This window comes from Rhinopithecus roxellana, chromosome 9, assembly GCF_007565055.1.
Source record: "Rhinopithecus roxellana isolate Shanxi Qingling chromosome 9, ASM756505v1, whole genome shotgun sequence".
Lineage (NCBI taxonomy): Eukaryota > Metazoa > Chordata > Mammalia > Primates > Cercopithecidae > Rhinopithecus > Rhinopithecus roxellana.
The window spans coordinates 116,402,017-116,423,245 of record NC_044557.1 but is presented as its reverse complement, the minus strand read 5'-3'; the positions used below and the strand labels follow the sequence as shown (position 1 = coordinate 116,423,245).

The 21,229-nt window shown below is 37.9% G+C and overlaps 1 protein-coding gene across 2 annotated transcripts in view; it reads right to left on the bottom strand.

Moving 5' to 3' along the window:
- Nucleotides 1–233: 233 nt before the first annotated feature.
- The window catches only part of TERF1 (telomeric repeat binding factor 1), a 38,485-nt gene continuing 17,489 nt past the window's right edge, over nt 234–21,229 (bottom strand). Inside the window, exons 5-10 of one of the 2 annotated variants that reach the window (XM_010363511.2) lie at nt 18,727–18,876; nt 16,638–16,750; nt 13,249–13,308; nt 11,495–11,589; nt 4,660–4,763; nt 234–2,011 (exon numbers count right to left, since the gene is read on the bottom strand). In XM_010363511.2, the coding sequence (XP_010361813.1) occupies nt 1,835–2,011; nt 4,660–4,763; nt 11,495–11,589; nt 13,249–13,308; nt 16,638–16,750; nt 18,727–18,876 (699 nt within the window). In that variant the 3' untranslated portion in view covers nt 234–1,834. The remainder of the gene's footprint in view (nt 2,012–4,659; nt 4,764–11,494; nt 11,590–13,248; nt 13,309–16,637; nt 16,751–18,726; nt 18,877–21,229) is intronic. The other variant, XM_010363512.2, reaches the window with a different exon arrangement.

Genomic DNA, 21,229 nt, shown 5'->3' with positions numbered 1-21,229 from the left:
TTCCGATCTTCTCTTCTAGTTGTATGTGAAATAACAGGGCATCTTACAATTAATGGCAACTTAGATTTGATGATTTATGGCAGGTGTTTGGAATGAGGTTGACTTAAGTCTATTTTGACTCATGATGCCAGCCTTGGCACTAATCAACAAAATGTCTCCAGTAAACAGTATCTCTTGTGGCAGTATCTCTTGGTGTAACAAGATAAAGGAGAAAGTAGTCAGGAAGCATATGGTACTCATCCATGTTTCTGTTTATATATAGGATAACAAATTCAGGAACAATGGGAAAGTAATATATGAAACCTTAATAGGAAATACAATAGAGATTACGAAACACTACCATTTGATTTTTTATGCAAATACTTCAATATTCCAATATTTTTACTTACTTGCTAAATAAAGCACATAACTCAAAATGCTAAATAATTCTGTTAGTCTAAATCTTTTAAAGAATAAAATGGCAAAAAACTAAAATTGCTTAGTTAGGTATATATGACATTGTTTATTATCTATCATAGACATCAAGATGATCATAGTTAATACCAATTTAAGCTTTGCGGAATACTGTTTTAGGCCCAATATTGATATATTAAATGAAGGTATCAGAGATTCTTGTATTTATGGCATTAGGTTATAAAGATCTATTCAAAACCATTTTTGTCAAAGTTTAAACACTGAGCAAAAGTCAAATTGTTTCTAAATGCGACACAAAATGATCTTGCTAATAGTACAAATTTTGTACCATGGGTAATATTATTGTCTTTTTCTTTTTTAAAAAAATCATTTCGATTTTTCTTTTAGATTCAGGGAACACATGGGCAGGTTTGTTAGCTGGGTATACTGTGTAATGCTGAGGTTTGGGGTACAGATGATCCTGTCACCCAGGTAGTGAGCAGAGTACCCAGTAGGTAGTTTTTCAGCTTTTCCTCCCGCTCCCCACCCTACCTCTCCAGTGTCTACTGTTCCCATGGGTCCTCAGGTATTACTATTTTCAAGTTTTTTTATTTACATGAAACTACTGAAAGCAAAAGTATGTCATGTTTATAGGTTACTTTGTACATTTATCATTCTATTAATAAACATCTTAAGTAATTAAGTAGTATATTAAGGCCATAAAACAAGTCATTATCTCATATCAAAGGGCTATTGTTATTCAATCATCTAGAAAATTCATTTTAGGCAGGACACAGTGGCTCACGTCTGTAATCTCAGCACTTTGGGAGGCTGAGGTGAGCAGATCATGAAGTCAGGAGTTGAAGACCATCCTGACTAGCATGGTGAAACCCTGTCTCTACTAAAAATACAAAAATTAGCTGGGCGTGGTGGTGTGTGCCTGTAATCCCAGCTACTCAGGAGGCTGAGGCAGGAGAATCATTTGAATCTGGGAGGCAGAGGTTGCAGTGAGCTGAAATTACGCCATTGCACTCCAGCCTGGGCGACAGAGACTCTGTCTTAAAAAAAAAAAAAGAAAATTCATTTTAATGGGTTATGTTACAGGGCTGAAGTCAGCCTAGAGACACAAAATAGGTTAACTGAAATTTTTTTTTTTTTGGATCATGTTTTAGTTTTTTCATTGGAACAGGATTTGGGGGTGGGGATACTAAATGTGGCAGAGTTCAACAAATTTACATTTTATCAAAATAAGGTTCTTAAAGAATACAATGATAGCATATGCTTTAACTCTTGTAGCACAAACCCTCATAATAATTGGTCACAGAAAAATACTGTAATGCTTTAAACAAAAGTTTTAAAATACATAAATGACGCAAGTTTCAAACAAAATGCAGTGATCAAAATACTTAACTGTCCTTTCATCAAGTTTTTACAAACACAATCAGTCTTCACTGTCTGAGCAAATCAGTTTTAGTTTCTTCATGGTCCTCCATCTGTCTTTTAACATGACACTTGTCCGGTTGTTGAATTTATAATGCAGTAGTATTTTAGACCAGTTTCCCTCTCCATATTTCCTCACGCCAGATCTCAAATTCTTGTCTTCTTCCCAAAGCCATGCCTTTTGATAAAAAGCAAAACAGTTATTTACAGAAACAATTATTCAAAAAGAAAATACCTACTATAAATGCCAGTTTAAAAAAATCAAAATAATGCTTAGTTTCTTAAAGATGGAAGATTTCTCTAAACATTTCTTAGATTTTTTATAAGATTTTACATTTATCATAACATTTATAGGGGTCATTATTATTACCATTCATTTTATCTAAGCTCAGCTGCCCAAGATCAGATAGCTAGAAAGTGACAGCGCTACACGTCAACTCAATTTGTCTGACTTTAAGCCCACATTGTCTCTTAAAATGCTCTTCTACAATTGTTAATAGTTGTATTTATTATCCTCCAAATCTCCAAATAGGCTTTGTGAATGTTGGCCGGGCGCGGTGGCTCAAGCCTGTAATCCCAGCACTTTGGGAGGCCGAGACGGGCGGATCACGAGGTCAGGAGATCGAGACCATCCTGGCTAACACGGTGAAACCCCGTCTCTACTAAAAAAAAAAAAAAATACAAAAAACTAGCCGGGTGAGGTGGCGGGCGCTTGTAGTCCCAGCTACTCGGGAGGCTGAGGCAGGAGAATGGCATAAACCTGGGAGGCGGAGCTTGCAGTGACCTGAGATCTGGCCACTGCACTCCAGCCTGGGCGACAGAGCGAGACTCCGTCTCAAAAAAAAAAAAAAAAACACCTCATATTAAAGGATCATTTATCTCATTTCCTTTTACCTGATATATCTAGCTATCAGCAAAATATTATAAGCATGCTAACAAGCAAAAAACACAGTCTGAAGAGACAAAGGAAGCACCAGGACCACACTCAGATATGGCACAGATTTTGAAATTGTCAGACTTGGAATTTAAAATGATTATGATCAATATGTCAAAGGATTTAATGGAAAAAGTGGACAACATGCAAGAACAGATGGGTAAATGTAAATGGAAAGATGAAAACTCTAAGAAAAACCAAAGGGAAATGCCAGAAATCAACAACATGGTAACAGAAATGAACAATGCCTCTGATGGGGTCATAAGCAGATTAAACACAGCTGAAGAAAGAATCAGTACATTTGAAGATATATTAATAGAAAGTTCTCAAACTGAAAAGTAAAGAGAAAAAAGAATGAAAAAAGATAAAGGAATACCTAAGAACTGTGGGACAACTTTAAAAGGTGTAACATTTGGAATCATAATGGGAACACCAGAAGAAGGAAAGGAACAAAAGAAAGATTTGAAGTAATAATGGCTGAGAATTTTCCAAAACTAAAGATAGACACCAAACTACAGATTCAGGAAGCTCAGAAAACACCAAGCAGGATAAATAAACAAACTATACACATGTACATCATATTCAAACTGCAAAACAAATTCAGTACAAAACGTATGCATGACTGTGGTCGCACATGGTAGCATAAGTTTAGCATTTCCCTCTTCTCCTTTGGGAATTCACCCAAAAGCAACAAGAAATAAAATCCTGAAATAAAACTCTGAAAAAACTAAGAGACATTTACAAACTGAACCATAATGTAGGTAGAAAGGGTATACATAATCAGTGTAACTTAGGTGTATGAAAAAGCAACTTTGTCTATAGATCTCAGGAAACATGTGGTGTATACTTTTCTAATGAAAATACCCTGAGGTACACCCCCTAAATCTCTGGTCAGCAACAGCAGAAGCTCCCCTCAACCTACTAAAGGCCAGAGATGGCAAGGCTAAAAAAGGGAATCACAAAGGCAAGTAATATGTGTAGGAAGCAAATCAAAAGTAGAAGTTGCTTGCTATGTTCACTGGAGGAGAAATGAAGGGTAACATAACCTTAAGTCACAGAAGATATTCCTAGTAGCCTGCAACTTGACACTAACCGCAACACCTCAGTATGAGCTATTTGCAATTAGCTTGTCAAAAAAAAAAGACACCTTCAAGTAAGAAAATGGTTCCAGCCACAAAAGAAAACAAGGGCCTGACTGGGTGCAGTAGCTCATGCTATAGTCCCAGCACTTCTGGACTGCAAGGTGGGAGGATCACTTGAGCCCAGGAATTCAAGACCAGCCTAGGCAACATTGTGAGACACCATCTCTACAAAAAAAGGGGAAAACACACACACACAACCACAAAAACAATGACCAGATTTATCCATCTGCTGTGAACAACTAGACAATCAAAAAATATACAAAATAATGGTTTCAGACACTGGACAGATGGCACAAAACTACAGTGACTGAAAGTGGAAACAAAGGAATCAAGCCCTAAATTGATCCACCTTAATAAAATGTTGTGATCAAATGGTATCTTTTCTTTGTTTTTAAGTAAAGAAAAATCTTATTTAAACTGGATCCCTGTTAGGAAATTTAAATATCAAAGCTTATAATATGGAGTTAAGTCCCACCCTTACATCTAATAAACAGATTTTATGATATATCACAATAATTCCAAATAGATGTCAGTACTAACACCCAACTTAAGACTTTTTAATGTGGGTGAAGTACTTCATTTTGAATAGGCTGATCAGTCACCTAATCTAAGATGGCAAAATAAAAGATGGCAAAGCGTAAATATTTTATACTCAAAATTTTTGGGAGGTTGAACAGAAATAATCACAATTATTCAAGTTATAACTTTAATGTCCATAAGTGTTATTCAAATATAAAAAAAACCAAATACCTGTTTTTTTCTAGCTCGATGTTTTTCAGGTGTTACCGGTTGACCCTTTGAAACAGGTATTCTGCTTTCAGTGGCTCTTCTGCTTTCTTTTTTCTTTTTTGTACCTAAAAGTAGAAAAATAATGTCATAAATATTGTTTCACATTAAAGAAAAAAGAACAATTATATTTTTAACGATTATCATGAAATTCTTTTAAGCTATTCTAAGAAAAAGTACTCTACATGTTTGATTTTTTTCCTTCAAATCTGGAAGCAGTATGGTATAGTACAAAGATCAGTCTTTGAAATCAGATGGGGAGTGTTTTGAGACTTGATTCTTTTATATGTCTTTAAATAAATCATTTCACATCCCTGAACCTGTCTTTTCATCATCTGTTTAAAAAAAAGGAAAAATATTTATTGCATAGGATCGTTGAAATTTTCTTACGATAATGTTTTAGGAGTACTAAGAAGCATAATCCTTTCCTAACTCCTTTCTTACTCATAGTTTGATAAGACAAGAAATATACTTAACTGAAAAGAAACAGAACTGTAATTATTGAAAAATGAATTGTTGCCGGGCGCGGTGGCTCAAGCCTGTAATCCCAGCACTTTGGGAGGCCGAGACGGGCGGATCACGAGGTCAGGAGATCGAGACCATCCTGGCTAACACGGTGAAACCCCGTCTCTACTAAAAAATACAAAAAATTAGCCGGGCGAGGTGGCGGGCGCCTGTAGTCCCAGCTACTCGGGAGGCTGAGGCAGGAGAATGGCGTGAACCCGGGAGGGGGAGTTTGCAGTGAGCTGAGATCCGCCGGCCACTGCACTCCAGCCTGGGCGACAGAGCGAGACTCCGTCTCAAAAAAAAAAAAAAAAAAAAGAATTGTTTGGGCAGAAAATCTAAGAGAATCTACAAATAGAATTAAAAGATCAGTAAGATCAATATACAAAAAGGATTTCATTCATTAGCAATAGGATTTCTAGTCATTAGCAGCAAAGAGTTAAAATAATTTAATTAAAACAATAGAAAGATACTATTTACAATAGCCACAAAAAATCTAACATTCTTAGAGATCACTTTTTTTTTTTTTTAAGAGATAGGGTCTCTCTTTTTCGCCTAGGCTGAAGTGCAGTGGTATGATCATAGCTCTTGGGCTCAAGTGATACTTCTTCCTTATCCTTCCCTCACCTCAGCCTCCTGAGTAGCTGGGACTAGAGGCACCTGCTGCCATGCCCGACTAATTTTTAAAATTTTTTTTTTTTTTTTTTTGAGGCGGAGTCTCGCTCTGTCACCCGGGCTGGAGTACTGTGGCCGGATCTCAGCTCACTGCAAGCTCTGCCTCCCGGGTTCACGCCATTCTCCTGCCTCAGCCTCCCCAGTAGCTGGGACTACAGGCGCCCGCCACCTCGCCCGGCTAGTTTTTGTATTTTTTAGTAGAGACGGGGTTTCACCGTATTAGCCAGGATGGTCTCGATCTCCTGACCTCGTGATCCACCCGTCTCGGCCTCCCAAAGTGCTGGGATTACAGGCTTGAGCCACCGCGCCCGGCCTAAAAATTTTTTTGTAAAGACATGGTTTCACTATATTGCTCAGGCTGGTCTCTTAATTCCTGGGCTCAAGTGATCCTCCTGCCTCGGCCTCCCAAAAGTGCTGGAATTACAGGTGTGAGCCATCATGTCATGGCCCCTTAGATAACTTTAGCAAAAATGATACAACATCTGTATGTAGTAAATTATAAAGCTTTACTATGTATATAAAACATGTTATGAGAAGTTTTATCTATCTACCTACCTATCTACTTACCTACCTACCTACCTACCTACCCACCTACCTACTATTGGCCCTCTATATTAGCAGGTTCCACATCTGTGGATTGAACCAACCTTGGAATAAAACATTCGGGGGGGAGTTATATATATATATATATATATATACACACACAATATATATATATATATAAATATATATATTTATATATATAAATATATATATATAAATACAATAAAAAATGATACAAATAAAAAATACAGTCTAATAATTATTTACTACAATTTAGTTATTTATCATTTACATTGTTTTAGTTACTATAAGTAATTTGGGGATGAGTTAAAGCATGTGGTAGGCGGGTGCACAGGTCTATATGCAAAGACTATGCCATTTTATGTAAGGGACTTGAGCATTTGAGAATTCTGGTATCCCTGTTGGGCGGGCAGGGGGATGGGTCCTGGAACCAACCCCCTGTGAAAACCAAAGGATGGGCCATGCGCGGTGGCTCAAGCCTGTAATCCCAGCACTTTGGGAGGCCGAGACGGGCGGATCACGAGGTCAGGAGATCGAAACCATCCTGGCTAACACGGTGAAACCAAGTCTCTACTAAAAAAAAAAAAAAATACAAAAAACTAGCCGGGCGAGGTGGCAGGCGCCTGTAGTCCCAGCTACTCGGGAGGCTGAGGCAGGAGAATGGCGTAAACCCGGGAGGCGGAGCTTGCAGTGAGCTGAGATCCAGCCACTGCACTCCAGCCTGGGCGATACAGTGAGACTCCGTCTCAAAAAAAAAAAAAAAGAAAACCAAGGGATGATTGTATATATAAAAACTGTTAGAGAAATATTTTTTGTTCATGCATAGGAAAACAATGTAATAGTGTCAGTTTTCTGCAAAATCATCTATTGTTAACAATGCAATTTCACATAAAAATCTCAACAGGGTTCTTTGTGTAATTTAACAAGTTTATTCTAAAATTATGTGTTAAGAGAGGTAGTCCACCATCGGCTCTGAGCACCCCTGCAATTCTTGTTGCATGTACAAAAGCCTTATTCATCTCCTGAAATAGTGCATTTTCTATAGCCAGTCAGATAGGCAATTAAGCAGGTCAAGGAAACCACATGATGACCAGGCCAACTGCTCTCTCCTGGGAGAGGGTACTGGCTTGTTTGCTATTTGTTACAATGTTTTGTTGCTTACTCAAAAAGCACTGGGCCCTTGGCTCTGAGTTTTCCTCAGCTGAAATATAGCTTACTGCCTTCACAGCATCCATTTAGGCCTGCTGCATAGTCCACGGGACTTGGGGTAGGGAAATCTGAACAACTACATCAATGCCATGTTGTTTGCTATAATAATCTGTCTTACTCTAACTCATTAAGTCGCTAAGTCTTGTTGTCTCCCTTTTGTACCTATAAAGTAGCAGCAGGTTTACTGCTTATAAAGCCCTATGGCTAGGTTTATTCCCTGAAAATATGGAAGACCAAAACACCAGAATAGTCAAGATACTCTTGAAAAACAATAAGATTACCCTACTACAAACTGAGCTATTATAAAACTACAGTAACTGAAACAATATGGTATTGTTGCAAGAGGAGACCAAGAGACCTAAACATACATGGGATTCTGACATATATATTGGGTGGGTTCCAGTCAGGAAAATGGAAACCACACTAGCTCTGATGGAGAGATTTTAGCATTAGGAGAAATGTTTAAACAGGTGTTAGAGGACTAAAATAGAAAAAAGGAAATAATCACATAAATGTAAAGACAAATTCATAATTATAGCTGGGAGATTTTATCACTTTTCTAATTGACAGAACAAGTAGGGAGGAAATGAGTATATATATAGATACCTGAACAGCATTATTAAAAACTTGACCTAATTGACATTTTAAAACACTTCATACAACAATGCCAGAATTCACGTTCTTCTCTGGGCACATCCAAATAGACCAAAATAAACCATACTGTGGGCCATAAAACAAATCTTAAAAAACAAAAACAAAAAACTATGAAGCATATTCACAGACTGAAATAGAATTAAACTAAAAATCAGTAACAGAAAGATATTTGGAAATTAAACAACTTCCCTCATAGGTCAGTAAAGAAGTCTCTAAGAAAATGAAAAAATATTTTGAACTGAAAATCCAACATGGGCAAACAATGCTACAAATATTGATTACATAGAATATAACCAAGAAAAATTGGGGATTGGTGGAAGAAACTTTTGCTACGGTCAATCAACAAGACTAAAGTTGACCTATTAAAGCATTTCATATTCTTTATGTTATACAGATCATAAAGGTTACTGATAGATTTCTTGTGAAACCACCTTCATCTGAAGTACTGAATCCTTGTTTTACATCTTAAAAATTAAATGTAAATATATTTTAAAGTAACATATGTAACTTTATCACAATTTTCTAAAATTTTATTTGCTCTTAATCTATCCATTCTTCTATTGAGGCAGTCCATCTAAGCAATTAGAGGCCTGGGCTCTGGAGTCAGACTGTCTGATTTCAAATTGTGGCTCCTGTTCTATTTATACACTAAAACCAAAGGCATTTTATTTACCTTTTTAAATCTCAGCTTCCTCATCTGTATAATGGAGATGATAAAAAAAAAAAAGCACTAATCTCATAAGGTTGTTTTGAGGATTGAATGCATTTACCTATAGAAAGTTTTCAACTCAAATATTAATAATTTCACTCAATGCTCGTGAGTTTTTCTGCACTGATGAAATCTGGATGATTTGGCTTTTTCTTTCAACTTTTCTGAATTAACTTGATTTTTTTTCCCTAAGCACATGTCAACTGTACAACACAAAACTTAGTTTTTGAAAAAAAGGTTAGGGCTAGGAGCAGTGGCTGCCTGTAATCTCGGCACAATTACAGTAAGCAGATTGCTTGAGTTCAGGAGTTACAGACCAGCCAGGGCAACATGGCAAAACCCTATCTCTACAAAAAATACAAAAAGGCTGGCTGTGGTGGCTCACGCCTATAATCCCAGCACTTTGGGAGTCCAAGGTGGGCAGATTGCCTGAGGTTAGGAGTTCCAGACCAGCCTGGCCAACATGGCGAAACCCCCTCTCTACTAAAAATACAAAAATCTGCTGGGTGTGGTGGCACACTCCTGTAATCCTAGCTACTCAGGAGGCTGAGGCAGGAGAATTGCTTGAAACCTGGAGACCGAGGTTGCAGTGAGCCGAGATCAAGCCACCGCACTCCAGCCAGAGTGACAGGGCAAGACCCCATCTCAAAACAAACAACCAAACAAACGAAAAAACAAAAAATAGCAGGGGTGGCATGTGCCTGTGGTCCCAGCTACTTGGGAAGCTGAGGTGGGAGGATCAACTCAGCCCAGGAAGGTAGACGCTACAGTGAGCCAAGATCTCACCACTCCACTGCATTCCAGCCTAGGCGACAAAGTAAGACTCTGTCTCCAAAAACAGATAAAGAAGAGAAAAAAAGGTTTAGCACAAACAAAATTATTATCCTTGAACTATAAAGAGGGGGTACCTGGGTACCACTGAAGTACACCGGATTTTTTTTAAGAAAACATTACTGACACCTAATAAAATGTGCTAAAACTCAAAGACCTTATAGACTCAATAGCCACAGTCACTGTCAAGCCAGTCTGCAATGAGTTTATAGTCTTCAAATTTGCTGATAAACCATGTTTTATCTCTTTTGAGACAGTCTCGCTCTGTCACACAGGCTGCAGTGCAACCTCCACCTCCCGGGTTCAAACTAGATTCTTGTGCCTCAGCCTCCCGAGTAGCTGGGATTACAGGCAGGCACCACCACGCCTGGCAAATTTTTTCTATTTTTAGTAGAAACGGGGTTTCGCCATGTTGCCTAGGCTGGTCTCAAACTCCTAAGCTCTTCAGGCAACCCATCTGCCTCACCGTCCCAAAGTGCTAGGATTATAGGTGTGAGCCACTGCAGCTGGCCTACATTTCCTTTTCTTTGAATTTCGCACTATGAAATTAAGTGTCTAGGAAAATGCTCATATTATTCTCATTTAAAATGATTCCCAGCTCTCTTGCAGCATTAAGTGTAGAAAATCAATCTTGGAACTCCACCAACATTAAGCACATAACTACTGAGTTTCCATTTTCTCATCTTTAAAACGGGAATGATATCTATGAATGTAAATATTTTAGAGCTCTATTTACAAATATTTGCTAATGGTTGCCATGTCATCAGCCATCAGTTATAAACAAATTTATTCTATAATATTTACTGCAGGCCTATCATTTGCCTGACATCAAGATGGTACCTTATGAGCATGGAGAAATAAACCTAATTTCATTATGTCTATTATTTTTATCAATAAGTATTTATATTTAGATCCATATTAAAAATCTCAGTATCAGTTCAGTACCTAAAATATTAATGTGGGGTCAATAAACATTTGTTAAATGAATACATACCAAAAAGAAACTTGTAATTTGCTAATTCAACACTCTCAGACTTTATAAAACATAACTACTGTGAATAACAAGAATCAACTGTACTTAATGTTTCTGAAAAGTAACTACAGTCATGCATTGCTTTACAAGGGGGATATGTTCTGAGAAATGGGTCGCTGGGTTATTTTGTCCTTATGTGAACATTAAGAGTACACTTACACAAACATACATACATATATATATATTCATATAGAAAATCCACGGTTCCCAGTACCATTGCTAATTATCAATCATTTCCCCTACTTGATATGCAATGCCAATATCAAGTGCCACATTATCAAGTTTCTATATATGCTCCATTACATTATTACAGGGTCACCATCCTACATGCAATACAGTCTGTCTTTGACTGAAATGTCATGATGTGGCATATGAGTATATTTGAAGTTGCTAAACACAGTCAAGGTAGAAAAGCAGTGTACCAAAAGAACTCTAAGCTAGACAGTCAAAATAGCTAACTTTCGCAATTAAACACTACTTCAATTAACTCTATGAAGTCAAGACTTTGTGCTTCAGTTTTCTGAAGTGTGTGTTTTTTTGTTATAGTAGTAAAGTCAACAGCTGGGTTGTCTGAGGACACATAAATTCTCCCCCTCTAAAACTGTTATAACAGTACTCACTTTGAAGAGTTCCTATTCTTCTTTCTTTCTTATTATTAAAGTCTTGTTGCTGGGTTCCATGTTGCAACTTAGATAAGAAAAGATTCTTGTGAGACCTAAAATAAAACACGAAGTTTGTAATTGGTTCCAAAAAGATTAGTAAAGCAATGGAAAAAAGGTAAAGCATTTGCCTTAATCTGTTCTAGGATCTTCTATTAATACTTTGGCCTACTTCCTTTGGTGGTCTCCCTGCTTAGTGCCCCATCTTAACCTGTGGCCTCTTAAGATTTCTGTTGCCTCTCTCATCTTTCTCTATCTCATCTACTTAGCAGAAATCAAGATGTTTTTTGACGTCTCAGAAGAAGCAGGCAAAAAAAAAAAAAGAAAAAAAGACAAGACTCTTTTGGCTTTCCAATTAGATACATCAAGGAAAAAAAATCCTAAAACTACAAAGTATTAGCTTTCATTCTCTCTTAAGGCTTTTATTTCCCCAAAGATGGATTTCAAAATTGCTTTACATAATGGCAGGTATCACTTGATTATCTTTACAGCTTCCAAAAAGAGTTTTGAAAGGTAAGGCTGTTTGGAAACACAGGATGTGGCATCATTTTTTTAAAAAACCCTGCCAAATTGGTATTATATTAATCCAATTTTATGAAGGAGCAAACTAAGATTCAAAAAGCAGTTCACTTAAGCTTAGGCAGCTGTTATTACCTACACCTAAAATGTAGGTTCTTTTAGCTATACTTTTATCCCTATAGATACTCTATGTGACCAGCTATCCTTTCTCTCTTCCCCTCTCTCCCTCCTTCCCAAGACTTTCTATTGTCCTTTCTGGAATGTCATTCTCAATCTCTTCAACCATCCCTCCCTGCTCTTTGCCTTGTCTAAAAAATCTAGCTTTCCCCTGGGGACAATGTTTCTCTCCTTAGTAGCCTTCTCAAGTAGAGATTGGCTTCATCTTCCACCCTCCATAAACTACAGGACGCCACAGACAGCAGTTTCCACTTCCTAATGAATGCCACTTTCAAGATCCTGCTTCCATAGAAACTTCAGCCTTGAGGATTCATGCCACTGAGATATATCACCTTCCATCATTCTTCACAGCCATTCACCATCCTTCCAAGCACTTCTTCATCATTCACAGATCTTTCTCTACACCTAAGTGCTGCTATTATGAATTATTTCAGTATTCTCACGGACAATTCATATGCCATCTTGGCCTCTCAATTCCTCATGTCCAATCACCTCTTCCACATGAAGTCAGCCACCTCCTCCCACGGTTCCACTTGTGATCCCAACTGCTCTATCTTATAAATCATTCATGCAGACTTTCTGCCCTCCGGACAGGTTATATTGTCTGTCACAGTGATTCTATTAGATCGAATAAAGTTTTTCAAGTAACTTTGATAATACTGGCATTGGGGCATTCATTAAAAATGTAATCCCCATCCCCTTCCTGCCCCAGTATCGTATCTTTGTTTTTATGACAGATAAGTGCTTACTAAACATCTGTTTTAAGCTCAAGAACTCCCTATATGTGTATTCCAATAAGGGCTTTGTAGAAACAATGTGAAACAACCCAGTCTCAGAAGCAGGTCTCTACAGTTTGGAATTGCAAGATGTCTCAGAGTCGTCGAATATCTGTTGGGCTAAGTAGGACCCTGAGATATTCTTTCAATTGTACCATTTATGTAGTAGTTATATTAGGTCTGCATGAATTGCTTCAATCAAAGATTTGAAAGACAAAGAAGAAAAATGTCAATTTACTTCACCTCAATAAGGATACTGTACCCTCTGAGGATTCAGTTACCGCAGACTGTTTGTCACTAACACTTTAAAAGAAGAAAAAACTTGTAAGAATGTAAACAAAAGAAACTTTTCATAAGGGTAGTACTTTCCACATAGTCAAGACATATTTCAATTTACAAAAAATAACTTTGGAAAGAAACCTCGGTAACATTGGGACATACACAGTCCGTTACAACATGGCTAATTTTTGTCCAGACATGCTTATACTTATAAGAGGTATCAAATCAAGCTTCTCCAGACATAAGCATAATTAATGCTGTAGTCAAGCATTTATAATAACACTCTTTCAAAAACTCTTCCATGGCACTTTATTTCCATGAATTCAAGTTTTAAAAACTGCTTTATTAAGGTATAACTGATACATAAAAAGCACGGCACATGTTTAAAGTATACAATTTGATGGGCTCAATTTTAATTTATGGTTCTCCCCACCAGTCTCCAAGTGAACTTTTGGGAATTGATTAAGTTCCCATTTGCTATAGTTAAAATGGTTTCCACACACACAACATGACTATTTACACCTCCATGCTTTCATTGGTACTATTCCTCTCTCCTAAAATGGTATTTCCTCTTCTATCCATCTGTAAAAATCTTATCCATCCTACAAAAGCCCCTGCTCAAGGTTAGTATCTCCATGAAGCTGTCCATCTCAACTATTTCAGCACTGTGTTAGATATTTTAAGTAATCTAGAGATGACTTAAAGTATATGGGAGGATGTGTGTAGGTAATATGCAAATATTACACTTTTTTTTTTTTTTTTTGGAGACAGGGTCTTGCAGAGGGTCAGCCAGGCTGGAGTGCAGTGGCACAAACACAGCTTACTGCAGACCTCCCAGTCTCAAGCGATCCTCTCACCTAAGCCTCTCAAGTAGTTGGCACTACAGGCATGCACCACCAAGACTGGTTAATTTTTGTAAAGACAAGGTTCTGCCATGTTGCGTAAGCTGGTCTCAAACTCTTGGGCTCAAATGATCCTCCTGCCTCAGCCTTTCAAAGTGCTGGGATTACAGGTGTGAGCCACTGTTCCTGGCTATTTAAGACACTTGAGTATCTGTGGATTTTGGTATTCACGGAGGGTGGATGTCCTAGGACGAATCCCCTTCAAACACCAACGAACAACTGTATAAGCTTTATCAGAGCAAAATATTTATTTCATCTAGTCTTCATAACATGGGGGTTTCAATTTTTCTAGGACTTGTCTGACCTCACAATCACACTTCTGATTCTATACTTGCTTTACTTGAACCCTTATTGGTAACTGTCCTGACACTGGTGATTTAATGCTTTATTTGCCCTGGTTCTGCTTCCAGGATGGTTTTGGTATTTGCTCAATTCTTGATCTTTACCCTGTTTCTAGTTTTAGTTTTATTTCCTGTAATTAGTGTACAGCAAGTTCTAATGTATGCCTGGTAATGAATTAGGCAACAAGGATACCAAGCTAATTAAGATGCTTCAAAGCTAAGTAAGAACCTTCAAATAATTCTCAATCTAGTGAAAGAATCAGGTAAACAGATAAGTTACTAACGAAGATAAGTCCTTTTATAGAGATGTATGCTATGAAAGCACAGAAGTAACAACTCTGATTATAGAGCTGGGAAAGACTTCATCCAGGTGATCTCTGAGATAGATTGAATAGCAAGTAAGAGTTTGCCCTGGAGAAAATAAAATGATAGGAATTGAAATAGAAGGAACAAAGCAAGGGCAGAGGTATGAAAACTTCTAACATTTTAAGATCAGGGAGAAGTTCTGTGCTGCTAGAAAGTACGATGTACGTGGACAGGGAGGGGTTCATGCTTAGGGATAAGACTGAATAATAAAAAAAATAGAATGGGTCTACATAAGGCTTTATAAGCCATGGCAATAAATTCTGACTCATCTAGTAGGAAATAGGAGCCAAAAAGTTTTTAAGCTGGGAGTGATCTAAAGAGATTTATTTTTATTTTTTTGGAAGCTAACTCTGTAAGTTATGTCAAGGATGGATTTGAATGGTACAAAGCTATATAGATAAAAATAGACTGGAGAAGCATTTCTGAGGTGGGGTTCTTAATACTTGGAGAGACAGCTGGATGTGTGAGGTTAAAGAAGAGAGGCAGGGTGTAGAGAGGCAAATGAGAACATGAAGAGTTCTGTTTGGTACACATGGATTGCACCGTGTTTGTGTCTAGGAAAGCATCTGAAATAAGTGGAGTCCATATATAAGGAGAGTCCATAGGAAGTGTGCTTGTCATTATCTGTAAGAACCATGGTATTAGCAGTATAATCATGAGCAGGATGGCTTGCCCACAAGAATGTATTGGGTATTAGTATCATTAAACTTTGATTTTTGAAACAAAATGAAGTAATTGGGCCAATAAATATGGAATCTCTACTTCTTAAACTGGGTTTTAGAAAAAAGTACATCAATGTGAAATAAGACTTTAGTACAGCCTTTGGAGAGATGAAAGGAACAGGTCATGCTTTGACAGGCAGGAACAATAGGAGGGACCACTATAAGATGACAGAGCCTCAGTCCTAAGATATGACAAGTGCAGTGTAGATCCAACTTGAACCCCAATCTCTACCACTAAATAAGTAGTTAAGATGGGGTCCCTGCAACACTTAAGTCTTGGTCCCAAGAAGAAAGTAATATTACATCCATTTCCAAATATACCCATCCAGAGACCACAGAAATTTGATTATCTGGCCTTGGTTTAAGGTAGAAGAACAGAGAAAACAGACCATGGGTTCAATAGGAAAGAAGATCTTTATAATATCAGAGTTATAGCTTCCTCAATAGGGGAAGATAATTAAGCTTCTAAAACAAAAGACAAAATCACCCCTGAAAATCCCTAAAGAAAAAATAATTTTGGAGACTTAACATATCTCTCAATATACAGGACTGACACAGCTTGTTTTCCTCCAGTATTAAAGCAAATCACTATTTCTTCAGTCAAGCACCAGATGAAGCAGTGAGCTTACCCTTAGAGAAGATATACGAATAATATCTTAATATACTAGACTCTTAGTACAGTGAAACATGAATCACGTAATGAGAACATGTAGAATCTAAAAACAACTAAGGGGCACAGGAGTCCAACCTCACCTTTGTTCCTAAGCATACCCTCAGTAAGAATGGTAAACTATCCACATTATTTAAACTGTAATATTTTCTTATTCTCTACTTTTGCTTGGCATATGTAGTTTGCACAGGTCATGAAATAACTCTACAGTACTCCAAATACCTAAATGTTAATCATCAGCAAGATAACATGCTACTCAATAATTATTTTTAACAAAAAGACTCGCATCAATTTTACATAAAGACAGAACATTCATAAAACAAAGAATATACAAATTGATTAAATTACAAACCTTTTTCTTGTATCCAAATTAGCTTCAGTTTCCATTTCAACATCATTACCATTAGGTTTATCTTGAGAAGTTATTGTTCTTGTTCTTTTACTTTCTACTACTTTTGCTGCTGCCTTAAAAAATGGTGTGTGTGGAGGTAGGAGGATGGGAAGAAATGCATTAAGCCATTTTAAACAAATAGCATTAAATTAAGCCTTGTAATTCTTTGATAGTCATAGTCAATATATCTGTTCACAGGCCAATAAAGGGCACTGTGTTGTTATTTTCACCAATAATTATGACACTGCCAGCAGCTACATTAGCTATCTGCTTGGTTTAACAGCATTACGAAGGTGGTCTTTCCTTGTAAATATATTTGACAGACAAAATGCTCTCTAGGCAATTTTAAGAGAAAAGGCTGCATGAAAAAAATATAAATTCTATATATTTTGAAATAAAAATTATCTCAATCAAGATGTTCCACTATAACACTGTCAACTTAAAACTTCTGAGGTCAAGACAGAGAATAAAATGTTATTAGAAAAATTTTATTGTTGTTTGTTTTGAGACAGGGTCTCACTCTTGTCACCCAGGCTGGAGTGCGGTGGCACAATCACAGCTCACTGCAGCCTCAACCTCCTGGGCTCAGGTGATCTCCCACCTCAGCCTCCCAGGTAGCTGGAACTACAGGCGTGCGCCACTACGCCTGGTTAAATTTTTTATTTTTTTTGTAGAGACGGGGTTTTGCCATGTTGCCCAGGCTGGTCTCAAGGTCTCAAACTCCTGGGCTCAAGCGATCTATCCATTTCAGCCTCCCAAAGTGCTGGGACTACAGGCATGAGACGCTGTGCCTGACCAGAAATGTCTTTTTTTTAAAGACACGGTCTCGTTTTGTCACCCTGGCTGGAGTGCAGTGGCTCAATTTCAGGTCACTACAGCCTCAACTCCCACAAAGTAGCTGGGACTATAGGTGCATGCCACCATGCCCACCTATAATTATTATTTTTTTTTTGAGACAGACTCTTGCTCTGTCCCCCAGGCTGGAGTGCAGAGGCGCCATCTCTGGCTCACTGCAAGCTCTGCCTCCCAGGTTCATGCCATTCTCCGAGCCTCAGCCTCCGGAGTAGCTGGGACTACAGGTGCCTGCCACTACGCCCGGCTAATTTTTTTGTATTTTTTTAGTAGAGACGGAGTTTCACCGTGTTAGCCAGGATGGTCTCGATCACCTGACCACGTGATCCACCCGCCTAGGCCTCCCAAAGTGCTGGGATTACAGGCGCAAGCCACCGCGCCGGCCCAGCTAACTTTTTTGTAGACAAGGGGTTTCACCATGTCGCCCAGGCTAGTCTCGAACTCCTGAAACTTGGCCTCCCAAAGTGCTAGGATTATAGGCATGAGCCACTGCACCTGGCCTAGAAAAATTTTAAAAGGCCCTTCTTTAATGCAATTCCACTTTTCCCCAAAAATGTGTTTAAAAACGTCTTTAAGCCGGGCGCGGTGGCTCAAGCCTGTAATCCCAGCACTTTGGGAGGCCGAGACGGGCGGATCACAAGGTCAGGAGATCGAGACCATTCTGGCTAACCCGGTGAAACCCCGTCTCTACTAAAAAATACAAAAAACTAGCCGGGCGAGGTGGTGGGCGCCTGTAGTCCCAGCTACTCGGGAGGCTGAGGCAGGAGAATGGCGTAAACCCGGGAGGCGGAGCTTGCAGTGAGCGGAGATCCAGCCACTGCACTCCAGCCTGGGTGACAGAGCAAGACTCCGTCTCAAAAAAAAAAAAAAAAAAAAAAAAAAAAAAAAAGTCTTTAAAATTTACTTAAATTACAATGAATATTTGCTTTTGCCTATTTCTTATTTTTAATTAATTCTAAGTTTTCCCTTCAACTTTTTCTTTTGAAAATTTTCCTAAACTAATTTTGAAAAGTTACAAAAGTACTACAAAGATCACTCATAGGAGGTCCACAAAATGTAACATTTTACCACACCTTTCTACAAGACCACAACAAAAAATTCCCATTAGTTTTAAAGGATTTCTATTTCAAGTATTCTCCTTTATTACAACATTTCCTTTAAGTCTATTATTAGACTCACTCTTGAATAATATGTATACCTTCATTAGAAAGGTTGACGATTTTTCACTTAGCACATAATTCACATAACTCTTAATTTTCTCCATCATGTGGTTGTAGCTGAAGTGTTGAAAAAAGGAATGAAATGTATCTTTCTGAGAGATTATCATAAGCAATTTGCTTTTGAAAGGCTAAAGAAAACAGAAGAAATGAATTAACATAAATCACACAAAGTTACAGATACAAGGATTTTTGTCATATATTATTTAATTGGAAAGAAATCACTTTATAAACTCAGAGACACAGATACTTTTAAAATGAAGTTTTAAATGGCATGCCAATGTACTTTTTTCTTACTTCTTCTGGCCTCTCCTCATTTAAAAAAATATTTCATATTTTAGACAGATGCAAAAAGATACATATTATAAACCAGAGTACCCACTACCCAGTTTAAGAAATAAAACATAATTGATATGGTTAAAATCCCTGTTTACTACCATAATCTGATTGTATCCCCTTTTCTCTCCTCACTGTAACCATTACCCTGAATTTAGAATTCACCATTCCCATGAATTCCTTTACTTGCACTACGTATGTATCCACAAATAGCACGTAGCATTGCTTAGCATGGTTTTAACTCTACAAATGGTGTTGTAAGATCTGTATTCTTTTGAAACTTGCTACATTTTAGTCAACTCTATGTTTACAACATTTATCCATGCTGATTTGATATTCCTAGAAGTAGTTATTTTTGCCATCAGTACTACACTGATCAAAAACACCACTTATTCATCCATTCTTCAAACCTACTGAGGGATTTAGGCTACTTGCAATTACTGTATTGCTCTTCAACATGTTTCTACATTATCTTCTGTGCATTGTATGTGTTTTTCTTGGACAGTAGCTCTTTCAATGCTGGCTGCACAATAAAAGCTGTAGAACTTTAAAAAAATTCTTAGGCTCAATCTCAGAGCAACTGTCTCAGGAAGGCCTTGGTTTTTTGTTGTCTTTAAAGCTTTATGGCTTTTAAACTATGCAGTTAAAAATGAAACCAGCTATTCTAGGGTATTGTCTAGAAGTGGAATTGCTGGAATGCATGCTTAAAAGATTTTGCTAAAATGATCTCCCAAAGAAGTACCAATATACAGTCTTGAAAAGAAGTTATGGCAGGCAGTACAATCATTTCTCAATTTGTTGAGACAACTATTGGCATTCTAAGACATTTTAATTGATGCCAGTCTAAGGGATGGGAAGTAGTGTTTCAATATAGTACTTAATATTGCTCTAATGAGGCAACATTAATACTAGTGAGGTTAAGTACTTATCTTAACCTCTTAATATTTCCTGACCGTCAGTTTTCCTCTTCTGGGAGGTATGAGGCAAGTAGAATTTTCAGTAGTCTCATAGTGCTATGGAGAAAATATAAGGGTAGGAAACCCAGGCCGGGCGCGGTGGCTCAAGCCTGTAATCCCAGCACTTTGGGAGGCCGAGACGGGCGGATCACGAGGTCAGGAGATCGAGATCATCCTGGCTAATACGGTGAAACCCTGTCTCTACTTAAAAATACAAAAAACTAGCTGGGCGACGAGGCGGGCGCCTGTAGTCCCAGCTACTCGGGAGGCTGAGGCAGGAGAATGGCGTAAACCCGGGAGGCGGAGCTTGCAGTGAGCTGAGATCCGGCCACTGCACTCCAGCCTGGGTGGCAGAGCAAGACTCCGTCTCAAAAAAAAAAAAAAAAAAAAAAAAGGGTAGGAAACCCAAAAGACATATCATGCTATTGGCTGAAATTTCTGGAGGACTATACCCCAGGGACAGGGTTATATGAGAGATAGACAAAGCTCTGCCAAAACTGCCCAACCTACTCTCAACTAGGCCCAGGTTCCTTATTGGATTAAGGTAGTCACTCTCCAACTCTTTCTACTAACGTTATCAAAAGGTGCTCAATCTGATTATTCATCAGGGAAACAAATTAAAATCCAACGGGACAGCACTACATATTTGCCTGAATGACTAAAATGAAAACCCAGATGTAAGATCTGTGGAGCCACTAGAATTCTTTTACACACAGGAATTGACATAACTACTTTGGAAAACAGTTTGGCAGTATCTACTAAAACTGAGTATGTACACACCTTATGACTCATCAGTTCTACTCTTCATATAAACCCAAAAGAAATGCAGATATTTCTTCCACAAAATGTATGGGGGAAAAAAATTGCACCTGTACTGAACACATACAGACTTTTTTGTATCTTTTTGTTCCTAAACAGTACAACTATTTACATTGTATTAGTTACTATAATCTAGAGATGATTTAAAGTATACAGGAGGATGTACATATGTTATATGCAAATACTATACTATTTTATTATTTATTTACTTTTAGAGACAGGGTCTCTCTCTCTGTTGCTTAGGCTGGAGCACAGCAGCAGCATTATAGCTCACTGCAGCCTTGACTTCCTGGGCTGAAGCAATCCACCCACCTCAGGACTATAGTATTGCGCCACCACACCTCGCTGATTTTTAATTTTTTCGTAGAGAACA